Here is a 24,592-nt window from a genome sequence, read left to right on the forward strand (position 1 = left end):
TAATTTTAGGGAAAAAAAGAGAGACATAGATAGATTTTGTTTTTTAAGTTTTTTGTGTGTGAATAGATTCTTGCTATGTCTCCTACAATGATGGGTTGCCGCGCAATTTGAAATGGGTGGAGTTACTGAACGGGTTGATTTGTTACCCGATAAATTGACCCGACTAATTTACTCCTAACTTTGGCTTGCTGAGTGATAAATGTCAGTTATGTGCTTCTTTTATTATTGAATACATATAATTCTTTTAATACTATTTATGGAAAAAATATTCAATTTATTAAAATTTAAAAGTAATATACTACTACTAGTGAAGTCTAATTATCTTCTTTAACAAAATAAAATAAAAGAGCTCGGTTAGCTTTTTGAAATAACAACATAATTTTTAAGTGTGTTATGAATAAATTAAAACACAATAATTAATGCATAAACCTAAATTTCTTAATAAAGACTACTCTAAATTGATTAGATGAACTCTAAATTTTTTATTTTTTTGGATGATAAAGGTCTAATAGAACATGGTCAATTAAAATGGTTCCAACTCAAAGTGTCATCATGGAAAGTAAGTCAATAGGTGGAACCTATTCAAAGGGTCGAACACATGATCTGAGCTACTCATACATCGCATACCGTTAGATTTGATCAAATGTATATTCACGTAGCACGTCAAATTGAACGAAGGTGGTTTTAATTGTCTACCATATATATATATATATATATATATAAAGCTCTGCAACACGACATAACATATATATTTTCATACTCACTTTTGCAAACCACATCTATGTAACTTCACTAAATTGTACGTTGGAGTGTAACCTTCCACGTTTACCCCGCTACACCGCACAAAAAACTCTCTACATCTTGTACATTGCGTTCTACCACGAGATTCTACAAAATTCAACCATCTCTTAACCGCTACTTCATCGCAACCAATCATTCTTCTCTTCTAACTTTCATTGAACCTTTATCCGACTATGGTTGGGTCTAAATCTTCCCGGATAACTGCTTAGTGCAGCGTCAACGCCGACTTTGGGGTGTCACTTTTGTATAAATGGGGTATTTCATATATGTTTTCTGGTTAAATAAAGTGAAAGAGAGTCCTCTAATTTTAGGAAAAAAATGTGGCTTAAAAAGGAAAAGATTCATGAACATTTTTAATGTTGGTAATCGATTAAGCACATGACATAATCGATTATCAAGTACAAAAATCAGAAGGTTTTTAGAAGAGCCATTATTAAATTGACAAACTGACCTAATGCAAGTCGCCCGATGCATCTCTCAGACGAAATTTTTTTATTTCCTTGACGAGGCCACTGCGCCCTTGTCCGCTCACAACACTTGGGAGAAATTCCCCTCCGCGATGGTCATATCTAGCGGAGAGTTCAACCAGTTCACCATAGGGTTGGTGAAGAGGAAGTTCGATGAGTTGGTCGACGCAAGCTCGAACCAAAACCCGCCCTCAGCAGGTTTCAAGGAAAGTCAGAGCCCATCACTATAACAGCCCGATTTTATTAGTATTTTTATTAATTATATTAGTGATTATATTATTTGGTGTTTTTAATAATTATTTATTTATTTAGTTATTATGTGATACAATAATTATTTGAATATTTGATTATGTATGTAATTGTGTTATTTAGGTTAATTGAGTTATTAGGATGATATAACTAATTGGGCCTAATTAACTAGAATGAGAGTTGGGTGGGTTAAGCCCAATATAACAAGAATAGAGTTAGTAAGGGATTATGTTAGAAAACCTTAAAACTAGATAGAAAGATAGAAAGAAGAGAAAAGAGGCTAGAGAGAAGAGAAGAGGAAAGAAGAGGGAGGTAGATTCTTGAAGAGGAAAGACTAGAAATCCAAGGTAAGGGGGAGAATCCTTGTTATCTTAAATGAGTATGATTTGGGTAATGTTGTATGTGTTAGAAATGGGATTTCAATTGTAGTATTTTCATAATTTCATGAGATTTGTGTTGTTTGATGTTGTTTATGCTTAGAATTGGTAGAAATAACATGTAATAATGATTTCTTACTTGATTCCATGGATGGGTTTTGATTTATAACATGTTTGATGAAAAGAATGTGAAAACCTAACTTTTGGGATTTGGGTGAAATTCATAGATTTGCATGATCAATGAGGTTTTGATGAATATAAAGGTCCTTATGAGTTGTATATATGATATGTATGTGAATTTCGTGTGCAATTTTGAGCTAGAACATGAATTTGGGTGTGGGGATGAGAAGGGGGTTATGCTGAACTCGTACAGGGAAATGTTCCTGCACTGCAATCGCGGCGCGAACAATAGATCGCGGTGCGAACAATAGATCGCGGTGCGAACAATAGATCGCGGTGCGAACTGAGTAGTTGGTAGGCTACTAACTTGAGGTTCGCGGCGCGTCTGTAGGGTGGCGGCGCGATTGTAGGCAGATTTGAGAAAAATTCGAATATGTGTAACTTTTGATCCGTAACTCCATTTTATGCGCCGTTCGAAGCGTTGGAAAGCTAACGTAACAAACTATACCGTGATGTAATGAAATTATTCATATGATATAGTCTCCTATTATTTTTAGGGTTAAATAAGTTTTTGATCCCTATAAATATCTCAATTTTGATTTTTAGTCCCTATAAAAAAATGTCAACTTTTAGTCCCTATAAAATTCCTTTTGCACTCATTTTTAGTCCCTGTAGAGGGACTAAAAATGAGTGCAAAAATAATTTTATAGGGACTAAAAGTTGACTTTTTTTACATAGGGACTAAAAGTAATATTTAACCCTTATATTTATTAGGATTAAGTGATGAACTATGTTGTGTTAACATGCGAAGTGTGCTCTTTGTTATGAATTGACATAACCATGTTGTGGTATAACTTGATGTATGTTTTCTTATGAAGATACAATGCTATTGAGATGATGATATGTACCTTTCCTTATGATGAGATAATCATGTATGTGAGTGTGAATTGGTATGATATATGAATGTTACCTTGTTTCATATATGTTGGATGTTTGGGAATGATAAATGCTATTTGTATGCATTTGTGTGGAATTATATATGTGTGAAATGAGACGATGAAATTACATGACATGTTCTTGTATTGATTCATGTTTGTATATAGTTGGGTCTGTTTTGATGATGATGTTGTGTTGTCTTGATGTGGTGAAGTCATGTTGGTTGTATGTGGTGCAAAGTTGTAAAGATGTGATTGTGTAGTTTAAGAGATAGAGGGATCGTCTTAAATGCATGAGTCTTGATTTGTTGCACGCGTACACAAGCATGAGTCTTTGAAAGTTGCAATGTTGGGTAATCTCGCGAAGGTTATTTACTTGTCCCAAACCTAACGAGTATGGGGTTTGAAAGCTTATTGAGTACGGGGATTTGAGGTGGTTATCTAGTCTAGAGAGAATGACAATCGGCATGACCGAAAATGATAACGGAGGGATCCACATGCATATAGCATTGAGTCACACTTGAGTCGCACGTGTCGGTGTGAATGTTTATATTGTGTGATTTGTGTGATATGATTGTGTGGATGATTATTGATGATGATATGCATATATGTGGGTTGAGATATTCAATGATATGAATTGTTGATGTGATGATGAGATGATATATGTAATTGAAGCATATGTAATGAGAATGTGAATATGTGTATACATTGATGAATATGCACATATGTGGAATTTGATGATGTGATCCGAATATGTACATTTGTTGTGATGTGTGCATAATTGTGACGTGTTGATGGTTATTTTACTTGAATTGTACATGGAAACACTCGTGTAATTGTATAGATATGGGTATCATGTATACTTGAATTGCGTATACTTGTGTATTGTTTGGATGGCGATGAATAAGTATGTTATACATGACTTATGTGATGAGCTTTGCCGTATGCCATAACATGTGATCCTTGATGTGTTAGATGAGATACATGTTTATGCTATTTGGAGAATTCTTAGGATTGAAATGTTTGTTATGCATTTCCTATTTCATGCTTATTTATTATGACTTGAATTCTCACCCTTCTGTTGGAATGATGTTCTTATGCGACATCGCTCAGGTACCAAGGATAGCGGTGCTTCTCGTGAGGAGTAGCTTGGAGTTGCGTTTCTCCTTTTTGTGTCTTTGACTAGGTAGTCGGTCATGTGCTCTGGTCAATGTAACACTTAGGTTGGGGTTATCTTTTGTATCCGTTTGTTTGGATTTATGTTTGAGGATTTATGTATGCCTCATTTATATTCATGTTGAGTTGATACATGATATTTATATGATGATGTTGTTGAGAGGCCTTAGTGCCAAGATGTCGATGTATGGCGAATGATTTATGGGAATCATTCATGTTTGGCCATTTATGTTGATGAGATGTTTTTATTCCGCTGTGGTATTTGCATGTGCTGATAATTCTTGTGATGCATGCTTAGTTACTTTGATTATGCTTTATGTATGCTTATTTGAGTAGTATAGATTTGGGGGTGTTACAATCACTTTCTATCTCGAGGAGATGCCATGTGGGTCTCCCAACTCCAGCATTCCCTTGCTCGTGCGAGCAAAGATGGCAGACTTCAAGGTTTGCCGCATTCTTGTCGACCAAGAGAGCTCTGTCGAGATTATGTAGGCCCTCCTGTTCACCACCCTTCAACTCGAAGAATCCCATCAAACACTTTAAGTGGGATCCGACCTTCATGGCTTCAATGGAACTACCACTAGACCATGGGGCTATGTCGAGTTGCTCGTCACGTTCGGAGAAAAGGAAACCTCTAGGCAAGTCAACACCCACTTCCTCGTAATCAAGTGCCCGTCCTTGTACAACTACATACTGGGAAGACCAACTCTGACCGAGCTGACGGCCGTTCCCTCTACGGTCCACCTCAAAATGAATTACTAGGGGACAGAACTTGATTGCTACAACTTTCAAGACTGACAAGCCTGCTCGACCAGGGGACAAGCCAGCTCTTCAAGAGGAACAGAAGCCATCGCCCCACATTGGTTTCGTCGACCTCGACACGTGCTTCACCAAAGATGAGCCGAAGGAGAAGAAAAAATAGGGGAAGGATGACCGACCAGCAGCTCAAGACTAACCTATCCATCTTGTGCGCCCCATTCCAAACGGGGACTTCGAAATCATCCTCCTCGGTGATTGTCTAGACAAAAGGGTGAAGATTGGAACCTGAATCCCCAACTTGGCAAAGAAGCAACTCAAAGCTTGTTTGTATAGAGCGCAACTAAGATGTCCGGACTCGACCATGAGGTTGTTTTCCATCAGCTGACCATAGACCTGCTGCTAGGGTAGTAGTTCAACGTGGGCGTAGGCAGTCTCCCGAAAAAGCGGAGGCTGCTGAAAAAGCTGTAAAAGACCTCATAGAGGAAAATTTTCTTTATGAAGCCCAGTACACAACCTGGCTGTCTAACGTTGTACTTATCAAAAAATCTAATGGAAAATGGAGAATGTGTGTCGACTATATCGATCTCAATAGGGTTTGTCTCAAAGATGCATATCCTTGATCTAATATTGATAGGCAGGTCGACAACTCGGTCGGATATAGACTTTTGTCATTCATGGATGCATATTCAGGTTATAATCAAATACCCATGGCGAGGACAGATAAGTAATGCACCACCTTCATAACCGAGTCAGACAACTATTACTACCATGCAATGGCCTTCGGTCTGAAAAACGCCGGAGCTACTTATCAATGAATGATGAACAAAGTGTTCCGCAGAAAGATCAGGGATATGCTTGAAGTCTACATGGATGACATGATCGTAAAGTCACGAGAGGAGACCGACCACACAGTCCACCTGAGGAAGGTCTTCGACCCGGCGAGGAGATGCAAGATGAGATTCAATCTGGGGATGTGCACTTTCAGCGTGCGAGTAGGAAAATTTCTCGGTTTCTACTTAACGGAACGAAGAATCGAAGCCAACTCCGATAAGTGTCGGGCAATCTCCGAGTTCCCCGTTCCGAACTCGAAGAAATCCATCTAATCCCTAAACGGAATGCTCACTTCACTGTCTCGCTTCGTGACGAAATCTGCCCAACACGCACTTCCATTTTTTAAACTTTTGCGCAAAGAAGCAGCGTTCGAATGGACCGACAAGTGCGAGCAAACCCTCCTCCATCTCAAACGAACTCTTTCACAACTCCCGTCCTCTCGCGACCAGAGAACGGGGAAACATTATACCATTACCTAGCCGTCTCTACCGAGGCTGTCAGCGCAACTCTATTATACAAATGAGTGTTGCAAGCCACTGAAGATCTGATCCCGATAAGATCAAATACTATTGATATCTATTTTATAATTGAGCCTCAAACAAAAGAACAAGACAAGGATGGCCATGATGATGTAACCGTCGCAACGCATGTAACAATCAAAACAATAGTAAAGACCATGAAGTATGTCTCGTAATCAAGTCTAAGACAAGGAAGGAACAAGAGATTAAAGAGCAATATCAACGTAACAGAAGTCTTGATGGCCAAAACTAATCCAGAACGACTATAAGTCAGTCCGACACATGCTAGGTTAGAGGCATTGTATTTTTTACAAATACACATCCAAAAATCTCAAGCGAGCTTGATGTAAAGTGACCTCTTTTCTTTAACAAAGAAATTTCTCCATCCCATTCTATCAAAAATTGGTTGAACCTCAAATCCATTACTAGACATATTTTTGAAATCAATAATAGGTAGGCCCTTTAAATTCGACAAGAAAATATGAACAATCTACGTTGGTGAAAAGTAGAAAGAACCAAAACAAATATTAGTTAGTGACCACCTTAAAATAGTCAAAAAGCGGCGTAGGTATGTATAGGAATCTTTGAAAATTTTGCATTTTAGAGTTGTTGGGACAAAGTTACCAATAGTCATTAACACGGATTTTGACTTCACCATTTTTCCTCAAAACACACTTTACCAAAACATCATCATTTCAACATAACTTCCTTAAAAAAAACAAACAACAATAACATCATAATTCACAACGTTGTAATGGCTAGAAGAACTAGAACCTATGACAACGTTGTTGCTCATCTTCTGTTCTCTAACATAATGATCTTCTTCATTCCTATTGTCATCTCCCTCAGAAGCCTCACTCCAGACAAATCCATCAACTATAACGAGTTCCTAGTCTCCGAAACCGGAAAATTCAAAGCCGGGTTCACCAACATAGAGACTTCACCAAACATATACTTTTGTATATGGTACAAGAATCTCAACCCAAGGACAATTGTTTGGGTGGCCAATAGAGATACACCACTGCAAAACTCAACAGGAGTATTCAAATTCAAACTCAAACTCACTGATACAGGAAATCCAGTCATAGTTGATGGCTCGGAGAACACAATTTGGTTCTCTAATGCATCAACAGTTGTAGAGAATCCGTCTCTATTGCTCTTGGACTCCGGAAACATCGTTGTACAAAACGGAAGTGTTAATGATGTTTGGTGGCAAAGCTTTGATTATCCTGGTGATACTTTATTACCCGGGATGATTCTTCGAACTGATAGAATCACTGGAGCGCATAATTCTTTGATATCATGGAAAAACACAGGTGATCCTGCAAGAGGTGAGTTTTCGTATCATATAGATTCTAATGGTTTTCCGCAACTCTTTATTTCGAAAGGATCGGTGTTAGTTTATAGACTAGGCTCATGGAATGGATTTTTCTTCACTGGGATCCCTTGGGAAACACTCTATAGTTATTTCAAATTTTCTTTTGAGTTGACTGAGGAACAAGTTCGATTTAAATATGAACCGTTAAACGACACGATTGTTTCGAGATACCTTATCACTCCGACCGGCTTCGTGCAACGTTACATTTGGTTATATACGACCGAAACTTGGCAACTTTTCCTCGCTGGCCCTGGGGACCAGTGTGAGAATTATAACATATGTGGTGCGAATTCTGATTGTAATGTGGGGAACCAAGAGATATGCAAATGTCTCATTGGTTTCGCACCTAAATCGTCGAATGATAGTGACGGGTGTGTTAGGAAGGTGAAATTGGATTGTGACGATAGAGACGGATTTGTTAAGTATACAAAGATGAAGTTGCCGGATACGTCTGAGTCATGGTTTGATGAGAAAATGAATCTTGTGGAATGTGAGAAGCAATGCCGGAAAAATTGTAGTTGCATCGCTTATGCGAGTTTAAATATTAGAAATGGTGAAAGTGGATGCATCATTTGGTTCAATAACATCACTGATATGAGGACAGAAATCTTTGTTGGGCAAGAGATTTACATAAGAGTGGCTGCTTCAGAATTAGGTACTTTTCTTGTTACTTTTAGTATAAATTTTTTTTGTCTTTAGGTGTTCTATTAGTATTTCAAGTAGTTTAGCGAATAACACAGAAGAAAATGATAGCAGGTAGTTCAACGAATAACACAAAGAAGAAATTGATAGCAGGTATTTTACTAGGAATCGGAATCCTCTTTTTGGGTATTACAACGGTCGGATATGTCATTTTTCTAAAGAGGAAAAATCTTCAGAAGTCAGGTGAGTTTTGAGATTTTTTCGTTTTCGGCTTTATTTTAAATTTCCTAAGTGATTGTTCACCTGTTATAAACATATCAGGTAGGGACACGCCAATTAACCATGAAGATAACATGAATCATGAGAAGGAAAACATTGACATATCAACTTTTCATTTTTCTACCATAGCTAATGCCACTGACCAATTCTCCCAAATTAAGAAACTGGGAGAAGGTGGATATGGACCTGTTTACAAGGTGACATGATTAGGAATTTAGGACTTTTCAAATTATTTTTTATGATAATGGTTAATCCACTATCTCTATGATTTTTATATTTCTTATTAATGAATGATCAACAGGGTGTACTAGCAAATGGTAGAGAGATTGCTGTCAAGCGGCTTTCGATTAAATCTGTACAAGGACCACAGGAATTTCAAAATGAAGTTATATTGATTGCAAATCTTCAGCATAGAAATCTTGTGAAACTCATTGGTTGTTGTATTCATAATGATGAAAGAATATTGATTTATGAATACATGCCTAACAGAAGTTTGGACAAATTTATTTTCGGTATGAGTTTTTCTTATCTAATCTAAATTCGTATAAGTTTTTCTCCATGCTAACTTTTATGTGGAATTTGTTAGATCGAACTAAAAGTCAAGTATTGGATTGGAACACACGTTTTCATATTATAAGCGGGATTGCACGAGGACTTCTGTATCTTCATCAAGATTCTAGAGTAAGAATCATCCATAGAGATCTAAAAACCAGTAATATTCTTCTTGATAATGATATGAACCCAAAGATATCAGACTTTGGACTCGCTAGAGCTTTTGGCGGAGATCATGACGAGGCTAATACAGTCAGAGTAGTGGGAACTCAGTAAGAAATTCAAAACTTGATCTACTTAGTTTACGCAATTTATGATATTTATTTTTCCTTTGTTCACTTTTTTTGTAATATGTTGCAGTGGTTACATGCCTCCAGAGTATGCTGTATATGGATCTTTTTCAGTAAAGTCGGATGTCTTCAGTTTCGGTGTTATTGTTCTAGAAATTGTTAGTGGGAGGAAGAGCAGAGAATTTTTCAACCCGGAACATAATCTTAACCTTATTGGACAAGTAAGCATACCTAAATGGTTTCCTATAATTTACATTTGGCTACTATACATAGGCTATGTGCACCTAAGCCCATAATTTATATTTATGATTGATTCTCAGGCTTGGAGATTGTGGAGTGAGGATAAACAATTGGAACTGATAGATGAGTCCCTTAAAGGTTCAGTTATTATGGATGAGGCATTAAAATGTATTCACATAGGACTCTTATGTGTGCAAGATAGAGCAGATGATAGGCCTGAAATGTCATCTGTTGTTCTAATGATGAATGGGGAGAGAGCATTGCCTAATCCAAGGCAGCCAGGGTTTTATCCACATGAAGTTGTGTCTTACTCAAGCAAACAAGAATTGTCATCAACAAATGAAATTTCTATTTCAATGTTACACCCAAGATAATCATGATCTGTTTATGTTTAAATGAGAGTGTGCAAATATTTATCACAAAATACTTGAGGGACTAGTTCATTAATAAGAGTTTAAACCTGAGTTCAAACTCTTTTAGAAATAGTTGTAAAATGATAGTTAGTGTCACTTTTAGTGTCATTTTAATTGATAAAAACTCCTCTCTTTTCCAATTTATTTTAAAAATTGGTGAACATATTTTTTATCTATGCAAAGAGAGTGAATATTTTTATATGTTGATTTTGTAAAGATGAGCGATTGAAGTATTTGAGTCGCACTCTGATAATTTTATTGGACCCATAAATGGGTAGCGTATGGCTAAGAAGCTCAAATAAAGTGCTAGAGCGTAGGGTGAACATGTACCGAGTCACCCCGCTGGCCTTGGGCATTCTCCGGGTCGCGCCCAGTAGGCCGAGTCGCCTAATCTGAATTAGGATTCAGGTTTGCTCGTTTATGGCACAAGGCATGTGTCGTGCCCAAAAAACAACGATTTGGAATGAAAATCAAAGAGGGAAAACCGCCCCCTACGATTTGAGGAAGAAACATTCTTCCCCTAATCTCATGTTTTCATCAAGAAGTTAGAGAAAATAGTTTCTTTGCTTCTAGCCCGAACCAAGGAGTTCTCCATAAATACTCCATCCTTAGGGTTTGGAAAGAGGATTTACTAATTCTACGAAATTCAACTTACAATGTCTCTCGCAATCCAATACGTGAGCACAATCTCCCTCATTAATGTACTTTAAGCAAATACATATGGCGCTCACTGTGGTGTCCGGGTAAAACTAACCTAGGTCACACCTTCACACACATCACATACTGCCTCAATTGTCGTCCTTAATATGGTGACAACACGAGGCGTTATGTAAGCAGACAACAGTTTTGGAAATGACCACCAAGCCATAATAGAGATGCAAGCTGATATGGAAAAACTGCGCCGCCACAATCAAGCTTTGTAAGACAACATCGTCAATCAACAACAATGACGGGAGGAGGTCGACCCCCATAAAGAAATTGAAATCATGGATCCCTAGCCTCTTTTTGACGAAATTGGGGCCTCGTACTAGAGAATTTCACACTCCCTCATTGACGAAGTTTGATGGAAGGAGCAACCGTTAGTAGCATGCCGCCACCATCAATATCCAGATGGTTATCATCGACACCAATAAGAAGTGCAGGCTACTCTATAACACTTTCAAGGACGTCACTTTAAAGTGGTGGTGAAGGATAACATGGTGAACCATATTTCCTCGTTTGTCATGGTGAACTAAAAGTTATCTACTATTACAAGTTAAATAATTTTTTTTTCCAATTTAAATAAAAAACCAATACACTACTTTAATTACTTTATTATATATATATATATATATATATATATATATATATATATATATATATATATATATGCCCAAATAAATATTTTATCTATAAATTATAAAATATTTATTTTATAAAAAATAACAAATTATTAATAAATGAAAACTAAAATGTAAAGGATAAAACTAAAAAAACATTAAATACATTTTTTTATAAAAAACATGAAAACGAGAGTTACAAGAAAATTTTATCTCTAGATTGAATGGAACAATGAGTATACTTCCAACTTTTTCATCTTATTTGATATTTATTTTCACCATGCCTTGCTTACATAAATATATTTAGTAGATGCAAGAAGACAATGTTCACATGAAGATAACATTGGGGACTTTGCTTGGCAACAATAACTTAATAAGGTCATCTTTGAAGCATGATGCTACTATTTTATGGGATACATCCTCAATATGACGTTCTTTGTTTGTAGCTGGAAAAGGGTTTATATGGGATTTAGGCTCAGGACTAGTATTTTTATTATTTACGTCAATATCACCTTTTTTTTTATGATTGTGTTTAAAGGTGCAAAGAAATACAAGAAGGGGGAGGGGGTGGTTTTAAATTGGTTTCTAGATAAAAAAAATTTCGCAACCCAAATAACAAGAATTCAAAAATGATAAAAAAACACAAGGATTCTAATTTGGTTTAGTGTTAACAAAATTAGCTCTAGTCCACCCGTCAAGTTGATTTATCCTTCAAAATAAGAACTTAATTCAGTAATCAAAATTTTAATTACAAACTCAATGATAATCTGTCAAAGACTTCTCAAGGATTCTAACTATACCCTAGTCTCTCAAAGAACTTAACAAAAGGTTAAGAATAAAAAAAGTACCAAACAACAAATTCAAAACACTGATTAGGAAAATATTGAAGAACGAGAGTTTAGTTTTCCATGTGCTGATGTACAAGGAATAAGAATATTCGTTGATGACATATTTGAAAACGGACAAATAAGAACATTACTTCCTCATTTGGACCAATCTCTTCTTTTAACTTCTTGTTAGCTGGGAATTTCGACAAAGATTTAAGAATATCATATTCTGATTATTATAGCTTGAAATATGGCTTTATAGAAGCTACTCCTTTTATGGATTTTTTATTGAAGACTTGATACGTCGAAGTAAATACAGCTTCAAGTGCGTAATTGGAATATTTTTATGAAGAAGTTTGCTTCGACAGCCACGTTGGATGGCTTAAAAAAGGCTTCGAGCGAGAAGAGTTTGAAATTTGAACTTGCGTCTGTTCGCCAGAAGAACACGGGGTATCATTGGAAGATCTTTTTCGTTTGAAATATCGAACATGTCACTCATCTGTATAGAGACCGTTAGGGTCGAATCATTATAAATAGGAATTTTAGATTTTAAGATTAAGTGTGTTTTTCACATTGTATACAAAAATCACTTAAATACTCGAAGTACCGGCGCGAGAGAAATGAGTCTGTTGATCATGTATGTATAAAAACACCATTGTTTTCTTTACTCTAAAGTCATTTATAGTTTCATTAATTCTAGTTTTTCGCCATTTACTTTTCTTTACTTTCAATCAGCCCTTTTATATTTTGTCAAAGCCTTTACTTTCCTACACTTTACAATATTTACAACCCTTTTAGATTCAATTTTTATACTTTACCCAGTACTTTACAGTCGAAGGTTTATTCTTAATTCTTAGACAATACTTAGTTTCTTTTTTAGAAGAATCTTGTTCTTATTCATAAATCAGAAATATGACCACTCATAAAATGAACTTAGAGAAAACTAAAAACTTTGAGACACATGTCCTAGGATCAATCTAGTCGATCCTGTAAGTTACCAAATTACCCAGTTTGGAAGACTAGCGGTTGTTTGTCAAAAATTACTGGTAAACAAATTGGCACGCCCAGTGGGACTAGTGTCGAAAGTTTAAAAGTTCATAAGTTTCATTTATAAATTGTTGTCTTTTTTAGTTAAAAAATATACCAAGACGTTGTATGAACCTTAGGAGCGGTAAAACTACCAACAGTTCACAACCAATACCTAAGAGGACATATAACAGAAAAATGGCTAATGTTGCCAATGATCAAGGAGGACAAAATCCTCCACAAGGGTCAGGTACGGTCGTGGCATGTTTTACCAGTGCTTCGACCACTATGCCTAGTTCTCATGCCATGCCTATATCTACAGGATCTATGGCTACGAACAGCTCTCAGGCCATGCCTATATCTACAGGATCTATGGCCACGAATAGTTCTCAGGCCATACCCACATCCACAGGATCTATACCCATAATTAGTTCGACCACTGTGCCTCCTTTTTTGAGTACAATAGATATTCCATCAAGTGCTCAAGTTGGTCTTTTTTCGACATATCTTGGAAACCAGGCACAACCTTCAACCCCTAGGCCGCCGGGTTTTGAAAGTTTTCAGGCCTTGGAGAGAACAACCATATGGAATGCCATTCTCTTATATGTCAGGATTACATAATGGCGCATCCATATAATACAAAATGCTGGCTCTGTGGGTCGAAGTGCCTAAAACCAAGGTCCGTCAAACCAAATGCCTACATTAACAACTAATAATCAGGCAACGTTTAGGCAACAAAAGGATGCTAGCAACCATGATATGGTTGGAGTTCTTGCCCGTGAGATGAACAAAATCTTCTCCCCTTTGATCCAAAATATTAATAAGACAAATCAAGAAAACACCCAGCCCTATCAACATTTATCAGCGCAAATGACGTGCATAGCAGATTTTTTTGCGGCTCCCCAACCATCAGGCCGATGTAGGCAAAACCTTGTAGGAACTTAGGAAGAACCAACCATTAATCAAGTTCAGCCACCCAGGAAAAATGTAGTCGAAAGATACATGGGGGCAAGGGTAGAACAACAAGAGATTCGACAAGAGGTCCCTGAGGAACAACCTAGGAGGATATTGATGGTTAATAGAGATCAAAATGCAGACGAAGTTATTCATAGGGTTAGACAAGATAACATGGTGGCTAAAAATAACTTAACTACCATGATCGAAAGGATCATGGCTCAAAATGGCTTGAACACAGGGCTTCGACGCCTAAATTATACATCTCCTTTGGCATATTTTATCTTGCACACTGAATTACCTAGGGGTTGTAAAATCCCCAAATTCTCAAAATTCTTCGGGGATACTAGTTAATCAACTGTCGAACATATAGCCAGGTATTTAACTGAGGCAGGGGATTTAGCGAATAGTGAAAACTTAAGGATAAAATATTTTCCTAGTTCGCGAACAAAGAATGCATTTACATGGTTCACTACTTTGCCACCAAATTCTATAGATGCATGGCTTCTTCTAGAAAGGTTGTTTCCTGAGCAATTTTACATGGGGCAGACTAAGATAAGTCTTAAGGAATTGGCTAGCATTAAAAGGAAGTTTACTGAACCTCTAGATGTTTTACAGTAGTCCCTGAACATGAACTAGTCAAAATGGTCGCAGGAGGGCTAGATTACTCTATTAGAAAGAAGTTAGACACTCAATATCTAAGAGACATGGCCTAACTAGCAGATAGAGTTTGACAGGTCGAACGACTGAAAGCTGAAAAGGAATGGTGGTCTTCATCTTGTCATATTTGATTTTCGCCAGACTAAGCTTATATTGAACAGCTATTTGTATGCCTTTGAGGCGCGAGATCTCTTCGTTCATGTTTGTAGCTATTTCAACATGTGCTACGCTTTGCTTCGCCAGATCATCAGCCTCAGCACTATCTAAACCTGTGATAGAAGCTTGTTTCTCTTTGGCCTCAGCAATCTTCTTTTCCAACTCCAAGATATGGGACTTCCAAAGCTTGATGGAAGCTGAATAAGTATCATACTCTGTCTGGGCTGCTTTCTTTGACTGCATTAAGCAAACAGACGCTTTGTAGGTGCTGAGAGCCTTGTCAAATTCGACAGATTGCGACTGTTCTGCAGATTGAAGCTTCGACTTGGCATCTACATTCCTGTTGAACTCTGCACACATTTGATCAATTAAGTTTTGAATGTCAATCAAAGCTTTACCTATATCAGTAGGGCATCCAGTGATGTTGATTCGATTGATCAGTTTCTTTATTCTAAAGGAAACAATGAAGTCTTTCTTCAGGACTTCGAACAAGTCAACTTCGAAAACAGCCTTCTTCATTTGTTGAAGAAGATGTTCATTGGAGGTGTCGTTGGCACTGACACCAGACTGAGTGGAAGTTCTAGAAAATCTTTTTTCAGAAGAAGACTCCTTTAGAGCAATCATTAGCTCGACATACTTCAGAGGATCACTTGCCTTAAGGGCAGCCTTTTCTTCGTCAGTAAGAAGTGTGACTGGTGTCTTGCTCAGAGTGGGTCAAACATTTTCTGGATCAGGGTTTGACTCTTGGGTTCGACTCTTTATTTTCAGGACTTTGTTCTACTTCCTCACCTATGTCTTCATCTTCATGAAAATACTTCTCAATCTCAAATGAGTATTGGTCATCGTCTTCTATGTAATCTTCATATAAGTGAACCTTTTTTGGGGGAGAATTGCTAATGTCATCTTCATATTCTTCACTTCATTCCATTGCCTCATCATCAGCTTGAGCGGACTTCTTTGGAACACCTTCTCTAGGAGAAGAGTTCTCTTGTTCTTCTTGTGTGTCACCACCTTCAGGGTGTTGGTTACCAGTCAAAGATCCTTTATTTTGAGCAACACCGCTGGTGGTAGGAAGAGGCGAAGGAACCTCAGTGCTGGGAGGATTATTTTGATTAGCAGAGGAGTTAGGAGGAGTGTTGGGTTTATCCTATCAAAAAATGGAAAAGCATTAGATTGAGAATCGAAGACATTTAAAAGGAAACTAGTTATTGAGGCAAAATTATACCTTGGGATCATCAGGGTTAGAAGCATTGCTTCCAATGTGCTCTAAAATCACAATTCCAGAGGGTTGAGGCCCAACATCCTTTTGAGGAGGGGGAGAATTTTCACTTTGACGTCTTCTTTGTTAGTAGCTTCATAAGAGGCATCTATCGACGCCTTGTTTTTCTTCTTCTTCTTCTTCTTCTTCTACTTCTTCTTGGTTTTTAGGGGAGTGAGAGGAACTTCAGTCTCGTCATCTTCAATGACCACTGTTGCATCTCCATCAGAGGCCTTTCGTTTCTTAGGTGTGGTAAGAGGTAAGCAATCACCCTAAAATTGAACATGTTTGTAAGTAATTTATAATTAGAAAAAGGTTCGAAAGATGAAGTGTGATGTAATACCTTTGAGCTCTTCGCTACTTTTTCTGGAGAAACACCCTTTGTAGAAGGGACTCCTTGGCTATAAGAGGTATTTTTGTTTGGAGGCAGTAGTCAAAGTAGTCTTTGACGTAGGCTTTTCTTTCTTGGTTTCCTTTCTTTCAACAGCTGAAAAGAATTATATGCAAAAAATAGTTAAAAAGAATTATTCTTAAGAAAAAAAGGAAGTAAAACCAGAAATTCTTTCGACTCCACACCTTCACATGTTGGAGATGTAATTATCACTGCAGACAAGTCATAGTAGAGGAAACCCTTGAAATTGTCCACTATGACTTGTCTGCAGATTCTCCTTGTCATCATTAGGAGTCAATTGCAAGAGTTTGGTCCCTTCGATGCTCCGATTGACTATTTCAGGATCTTTTTCATTAATAGTGCCAGAGGTTCGAAGGGAAGGTTCGAATGTGGCATTCAACCACAATTGAAGGAGACAATAAGGTCCAGACAAGAGTAAGTTGGCACCAGCTTCATACTCCTTGAGTTTGGTAGTGGTAGAACCTAGACTCTCATACATGCTAGCCAAAAGCAATTCACTTATGCAGACTTTTCGACCAGCATGCAACTGGTTGGCTAAAGTCAAGAATCTCTTAGCTACTTGTAAAGACTTACAACACAAGAAAAAAATTGATAGCCATAAAGCCAGGAAGGCTATATGCTCAACATCAGAAACATCTTCCCCTTTGATATGATAGAGGTTGATGTAAGTACTAAAAGAAGCATTTTTGACATTGAAGTCAATTGTGTTGTCATAATTGAGATAAGGGTCAAACGTTTCCCCAGTAGGAGGAAGTCCAATGATGGCAGCTATGTCAAAGAAGGTGAGGGTTATCATCCCACAAGGGAGATGGAAGGTATTATAAGTGTTATCCCAGAAGTAAAGGGATGCTAACAGCAAAGGTTGACAATAGCTAAAACCTAATTTTGACATTTGAATCAAGTCGAAAATCCCTAGATCTTTCTAGGTTTGGCTTTTCTTCTTTTCAATTTTATTAAGCTAGAACAAGTAAGATTTTTCCAAAGTGGGGCAAGATCGAAAAGGCCTAAAGTTATCAGTAATATAATATACCTGAAAGGCTTTTCTAGCTACTTTGGGTTTCAAGTCGCTTTCAGGAGATTTATCCTTAGAAGATTTGCTGGGTTTCTTCACTGAATCCTCAAGATTTTCTGTAGGGGGATCAATCTTGTTTGCTATGGGTTTTGTAACATGATAAGTAGGGAAATTTTTTGCGTATTTCTCTAAGTGTCCAACAGCAATTAAAGGCCCTAAAAATCCTAGGGTTTTTCCAAAAAGCAATGAAAGGATGAGTACCTGAGAAGCATAAATTTCTTTTTGTTCTTGAGTGAGTTTAGGAGGCGTGATGAATTCCTGATTCCCAGAGGTAATAAGCTTGCTGATTGGAACATTTTGAGAGGAAAAACCTTTGGAAGTTCCTGCGCTTTTGCTTTTTGACTTTTTTTGCTTATTTGGAGACATTGTTGCAGAAAGCTTGAAGCTTTAATGAAGTTTCTTATGAAAAGAGAATAACACAAGATAAGAAGAGTATGTTTTCTGAATAATTGCTGAAAAGAAAGTAGAAGAATGAATAAGAAGGTTTTTATAGTGAAGAGTGAAGGGAAAAGTGGTCTCACCTCATGAGAAATCATGGGAAAAGAAGGTAAGGAGTTTGTCAAATCAATCACCTTGGTACTCATTATGATAACTGATGCACGCAAGTCTTGAATAGACGTTTTCAAAAAGCAAGTCATAATTAATTGTGACGCCATGATATGAAGGCTACTAAAAGGTCTTTTGGTCGAAATTTGGAAAATTACAAGAAATGTCCATTTCTACTTTCATTCGAAATAGACATTTATTGGGGGAAATTTGTTAGCCGGGAATTGCGACCAAGGTTTAAGAATATCATATTCTGAATATTATAGCTTGAAATATGGCTTTATAGAAGCTACTCCTTTTCTGGATTTTTTATTGAAGACTTGATACGTCGAAGTAAATACAGCTTCAAATGCGTAATTGAAATATTTTTATGAAGAAGTTTGCTCCGACAACCATGTTGGATGGTTTCAAAAAGGCTTCAAGCGGGAAGAGTTTGAAATTTGAACTTGCGTCTGTTCGCCAGAAGAACACGTGGTATCATCAGAAGATCTTTTTTCGGTATCAACAGTATCAATTTGAAGCAAAATAACCTCCGATTTACAACTTCTCATTTAATCCCTACCCAGTGCAACTTCTACCTAAAATCTTCCTAGATAAGAGAAACCCCTCTCACTTCCAATCACTGCAATGATGTCTCACACTAACGACACGTTACTGATATTAACAGCCTTTGACCATAATTTTCAATTACAAATAATACACGATTAAGACTCCCTTAATAAAAAAATTCTTGACCTTGCTAAAAAGCTTTGATCAAGAACAATAATCAACTATAATCAACCATGGACTTTTAAGGATCAAAATCATGAATATATGGTTATTGAAGCCATTTGATCAAGAAAAATCAAGAAAATCAATCAAGGATCAAAAAGTCAACATTTAGGGTTTTGACTTTTTAATGGAAATATACATGTTTTTTCATTCAAACTTTGAAAGGTCATAACTTCTCTATTCCTTAGCCAAATGTTTTGTTCCAAAGCTCATTTTGAAGAAAAATTCAAGATCTACAACTTTGTCATGGAGAAAAACTTCTCAAAAAGTGAATGTTTTTAAAGTTATGAGCCTATGAAAATTCTTCCAACACTTGGAAAAAATTTCTAAGTCATTTTTAACCAAATTTCTTACCAACTTCAAGACCACTTTTTATGGTGATCCAAGATGAATCAATCAAAACCCTGAACATGAAAGTTGAATTACATCATCCAAGCTTTCCAAAAAGTTCTAGAACAGTCTTTGATTTTACTTGAGCAAGAAATAATGATTTTTGAATAAAGCTTCATAAAACTAGTTTTGCATTTCACCAATTTTCACAAGTTCTTCTTCATTTTAGAACATGTTTATGCATTGTCATCAACCAAGATCAAGTAGAATATTTTTTAATTATCTCAAAGAAATACCAAGTACATGAATAGTTCACTTGCATGTGAAAAAGTAGTCATTACAAAATGAATTTTTTTGTGAAAATGGTGAATCATCAACAAAAACCTCCAAATGCAAAAACTATAATTCATTCAATTATGATTCAACTTGCAATTGGAAGAATGAGAAGTTAGAGGATTGAATTATAACTAAGCCAAAAAACTCATCATTGCAAAAATGGAATATTCTCCATAACTTACTCACTAAGTTATTTAAACTTTAAACTCATTTGCCTTCAAGAATATCTCATGAGCTTTTTCTATAAGTAGAGAGCTCTCCCTCATTCAAAATCACACCAAAACAACTTCAATACTTGTTTTCTCAAACTCTCTCTTTTCTCAAAGTTTCCAAAGTTTCATGGAGTGAAGAAGTGAACTCTTCAAACCAGAGCTTCTTCATCCAAAGTAGGCATCCAAACACTTCACATACAACATGTAGAAGTGATCCAAGTCCTTGTTGAAGTTCTGAAACATCAAAATCATCATCACCACATTCAAATTGGAGCTGTTGTAGTTGAGGCCGTACAGCTGAATCAAGGAGCTTCCAGATCAATTCAGGCATTCAAACACCTTCCATAATCATCATAGAAGCTATCTAGATTAGGGGTGGCAAAACGGGTCGTGGCCCGCCGGGCCAACCCGCGCACCCGCCAAAAAATGGCGGGTTGGTTGGGATTTTGGGCCCGCCGCTTGCCAAAGCCCGCCCCGCCAAAACCTGCCGCCCGCCCCGCCAAAGTCCGTCTCTCGCCAAAGCCTGCTGCTCCTCCAAAACTCACTTTTTTTTAGTTAATTATAGTAATTCCAATTCTTGATGGTTTATTTTACACATTCATTTGTAAATATATGTAATATTTTTCAAAGTAAAATTTGTTAAAAAGTTGCTTTTATAAAAAATTGTTTTAAAAAAAAAGTGAAAAATTTAATTAAAAGGTAAAAAAAAAACTATTAATCTATTAAAAATAAAAAAAAATATATAAATAAATATAGGCGGGCAAGCCCGCCGCCCGTCAACCAGCCTTCTTGGCGGGGCGCGCATGGTTTTTATGCCCATTTCACTTGACGGGCATGCCCGCCCCGCTTGTTTTTTGGCGGGCTTTAGGCGGGGCGAGCGGCCCGTTTTGCCACCCCTAATCCAAATCATCACATTGCATCTAAAACACCTCAAACTCGGAATCTGATTTCTCACTTTGTAGGTAAGCCTCAAACTATGAACTCTGTGATTCATGCATTTTAAATGTTCAATTGATTTACCATCATGTTTCTGCACATGTATAGAATGTTTACCCTTAATCAATTGCATCATATCACACACACATACAATTTCAGATCAAAAATTCGTTTTTAGGATTCTTAGTGTTCATGCGTTTAATTTTGAATTACACTTAAATTAAAGAAATTAAACGCCACCATCAAGTTCCTTATTAAAAAACGAGTGAAATTCATCTTTGGATCATTCCATTTGGTTGAGAAACAAAGGAGATAAGAAATTCAAATTTGGGAAGCTTAAGGTTGAAGATGAACATGGTGGTGGCGCCACTTTTGAAACTTGGAACTTTTTTTAATATATTTTTAATGGTGTGCGTATTATTAACTGAATACATCGTTTGTCCTAGTGGCTCAGCATGTGCCTCTTAGTCCTCTTGCCATGCCCAAGGTCTGGGGTTCGATCCCCCCTCAGACCTTTTTGTTCCTTTTATTTTTTTAAAACGCACTTAACACTTGTTTTACTATATTTTCAATCTGAGTAATCCCTTTAACACCCCTAGCGCATGGTTCCGTTGGGAGAATTTTGTATAACAAGTGCAAGGGTGTGAGTTCAATCCCCTTTGGGGTCAAAATCTTTTTTAACACTATTTTCTTTCATTTTCTTCACAAACTTCACTTAATTAATTAACATAGAAAATTAATTATTTTTAAATGATATTTTGCACACTCTTCACTTATCATACATATTTCATGAATATACAAAAAACTCTCAAAAATAATATTTATTTGATATATTTTTAATTACGTTTAAAGTAATATCTTTTTAGTATTTTAATACTTTAAAAATGATTTTTACTTTTAATTTTCTTAACCTAATCAATTTCAAATATTCATGTGAGTAAAACATCATCTTTTAAGTCTTGATTAATATATATTTTAATGTACATAACATGTGAGTAATCAAAAGTGTTTTACAGGAACAAATATATAGCTGTTGCACCCCAAAATTTGCCCTCTTTATTTGAGCTATAAGTTATTAACGATGTTTATTCCGTCATCCAAAAATTGAAGAAAAATAATAAAGATTTCTTATGGTTTTGAGGAAGTGCGATGTGAAAAATGGTTTAAACGGTGAAAATACGAGAAAATTCACAAGTCCTATTTTGAAAGTGATATGAGCTGAATTCCCGCGCGATCCCGACTGTTTCGACGATATCTACAACTTTTGTGTTCGGCTCGGAAGCCAGTTCTTTGAGGAAAGTGGTCGAATTGGCAAAATTACTTGGATTTTCATAGTGAAAAGGTGCTGAATGTAGGGTTTTGGATCTCGGAAAATTCATATCTCACAATCTACTTGTCGGATTCGCTCGAAAATTTAACTGGAGCTCCATGTCATCATTACCGAGATTTCATAAGTTCGGACCGAAGACCAATTATGCACTGAAAATTCCCAGCATTTTGAAGAACATCGTAATCCTTCGGTAAAAAGTGTGTTTTCGAGTATGTCGCGCCAAGTTTGAAAATTCATAACTTCTTCAATTTTTATCGTATGAAGTCCATTCTGGCAGCATTTTCTTGGAAATTTCGTTAGCTTCGATTCTTCGTCACACATGCTTGTTGAGATTTCGAGCCAAAGATGGAGTTTTATCGAATTCTTTAAGCGGTACTCACAAAATTCTGCACAGTCGCGCCAGATGGATCGACGTTTCTCGTCATTCAAACGCGCATAATTTCTTCATCGCCCATCGGATTAAGACGATTCTCACGGCCATGATCTACAAATTTAGTCATCTTCGAGTTGACGTCGGTCCCGTTTCTGAACTTTGCACCAATTCGCGTTTCCTCGAAAACAAGCAGAAAAGGGATAATTAAGGGCGTTTTGGACATTTAAACACTCGTACTATATAAGCATTTTCCCTCTATTTTCTCTCATAACTTCAATTTCACCCAAAAGATCAAAAAAACTTTCTCTCAATTCTCTCTCAATTTTCTTGGATCAAAACCACAAAAACTTCATCAATCTTCATCAATTCAAGATTAAGTCTCAAGAACAAATGAAGATCAAAGCAAGAATCAAGATTCTCTTTCCTTGTTGATCATCATTTTCGGATCTCTCTCTCTCTCTCTCTCTCTCTAGTGGCTTGTGCCATACTCTCTCCCTTCTTATCTTTCGGATTTTGTTCGTGTTCACGTCGTGTTCGCGTTCGTGTTCATCCGATCTCATTTTCTTCGTTTGATCCGGTAAATTCACTACAAACTATGATAGATCATCGATTTTGTTGCTTAATTCAACATTGATCATGATTTTTTGATCATGAATGATGGATCTATAATAATTGATGATGATAATTGCTTGTTGATTGAATGATTTGTGTTGATCTTGATTATTTGATTGAATTCAAGATTTACCGGTGAATTGTCATTGATGATACATGTATGTTGCTTATGATACAAGAAATTGCATGCTAAGTGTTCGATCATTTGAGTGTTTGAAGCATTTGTGCTTAATTTTGAGTTTTTTGCATGATAAGTGTTTGTTGAAATGCTTAATTGAGAATATTTGAGTGAGAATTCATGGAGCCTTGTGGTTATTGAACCTTAATTGTTGCTACTTGTTGATAATGATCAAGTCCGGAATCGGTTGAAATCTTTTTGTCACTTGCATCATACTTGTTCATGTCTTGTAGCATGTCGCATGTTGACTCGTTGCTATTGTTTACTTTTGCTAAAGCATGAAATGTTTGTTAACAAGGTGTTTAAATTGTGCACTCATTGATATGTGAAGTCATGGTTAATCGTGAATGCTTGATCTTGCTTTCGATGTTCATACATGCTAATTCATGCTCTTGGTGCGACACCAACACAATGATTGTTGGCATATCTCTTGGTGTTTAATTTCATGTTTGAGGTGAATCTCATTTGTTGCACAAAATGAAGGACTTTGGCCCTTAAACGCATGTTTTATCATTGCTCGCATGACGGTCGTTTGTGGTGGTTTGTATTCCGATTGCTCGTGCGAGATTTTGGGTTTTTTTGCTAATTTTTCCTGAGTAGGTCGACCTATGGCCCTAGTAGGTCGACCTATTGCCTTCGTGTGAACCTCGGGTATGCGCACGCTGACCCTGTAGGTCGAAGCAGGCCCTGTTCAGGTCAACGCATGCTTTCTGCAGGTCGACGCATAGTTTCTTGTAGGTCGACGCATGCTTTCTGCGGGTCGACGCATAGCCTTCTTGCCTGTCTCAGGTATGCGCACGCCGACCCAGTAGGTCGATGCATGCCCTGTTAAGGTCGACGCATGCTGTCTGCAGTTCGACGCATAGCTGTGTTTTTTGCTTGTTTTACTTCCTAACTTCAATCTTTCATATCTTTTCACTCCTAACTCCAATTTGCGCGTTCTTTATATCGTTGGAAAGCTTGTGAAATGTGCTATCTCATGAGATGATTGGTATTGATTGATTTTAGTTTATTCATTGTTGGTTTTCCCTTTGACATTTGTTTTCCATTTCGTATTTGTTTTAATCGTTCATTTTCTCTTAGCTTATAATGCAATAACGCAATTCCGATTGCGATGTTTGTTATCTCTAACTTGTGTGCTAGTGTGCGAGGCATTTGGATAGTCACCAATCGACGCTCATTTCCTGAGTGTTCCGCTTTATTTGCGGGACACGGTTTTCATTCACTCGCATCATGTTCTCATCTTGGAGACACATT

At 36.9% G+C, this 24,592-nt stretch overlaps 1 protein-coding gene across 2 annotated transcripts; it reads left to right on the forward strand.

Moving 5' to 3' along the window:
* The first annotated feature begins 6,876 nt into the window (after positions 1-6,876).
* LOC131639900 (G-type lectin S-receptor-like serine/threonine-protein kinase At4g27290) lies at positions 6,877-10,500 on the forward strand. 2 transcript variants are annotated; one of them, XM_058910342.1, is made up of 7 exons: positions 6,877-8,266; positions 8,407-8,496; positions 8,575-8,729; positions 8,834-9,044; positions 9,119-9,356; positions 9,445-9,595; positions 9,695-10,500. In XM_058910342.1, the coding sequence occupies exons 1-7, from the start codon at positions 6,988-6,990 to the stop codon at positions 9,986-9,988; spliced, it is 2,418 nt and encodes an 805-aa protein (XP_058766325.1). In that variant the 5' UTR covers positions 6,877-6,987; the 3' UTR covers positions 9,989-10,500. The 2 variants fall into 2 exon arrangements, with proteins under 2 accessions (XP_058766325.1, XP_058766324.1); XM_058910341.1 differs by having other exon boundaries at positions 8,368-8,496; positions 9,695-10,499.
* Positions 10,501-24,592: the final 14,092 nt, after the last annotated feature.

Source organism: Vicia villosa, unplaced genomic scaffold, assembly GCF_029867415.1.
Source record: "Vicia villosa cultivar HV-30 ecotype Madison, WI unplaced genomic scaffold, Vvil1.0 ctg.002848F_1_1, whole genome shotgun sequence".
Classification (NCBI taxonomy): Eukaryota; Viridiplantae; Streptophyta; class Magnoliopsida; order Fabales; family Fabaceae; genus Vicia; species Vicia villosa.

Excerpts from the sequence above, each read along its gene's own strand:
- LOC131639900 (XM_058910341.1), top strand. The coding sequence starts at position 6,988 with ATGGCTAGAAGAACTAGAACCTATGACAACGTTGTTGCTCATCTTCTG. Across the intron at positions 8,267-8,367 it reads AGTGGCTGCTTCAGAATTAG|GTAGTTCAACGAATAACACA; the intron begins GTACTTTTCTTG and ends AAATGATAGCAG. Across the intron at positions 9,045-9,118 it reads TTTGGACAAATTTATTTTCG|ATCGAACTAAAAGTCAAGTA; the intron begins GTATGAGTTTTT and ends GGAATTTGTTAG.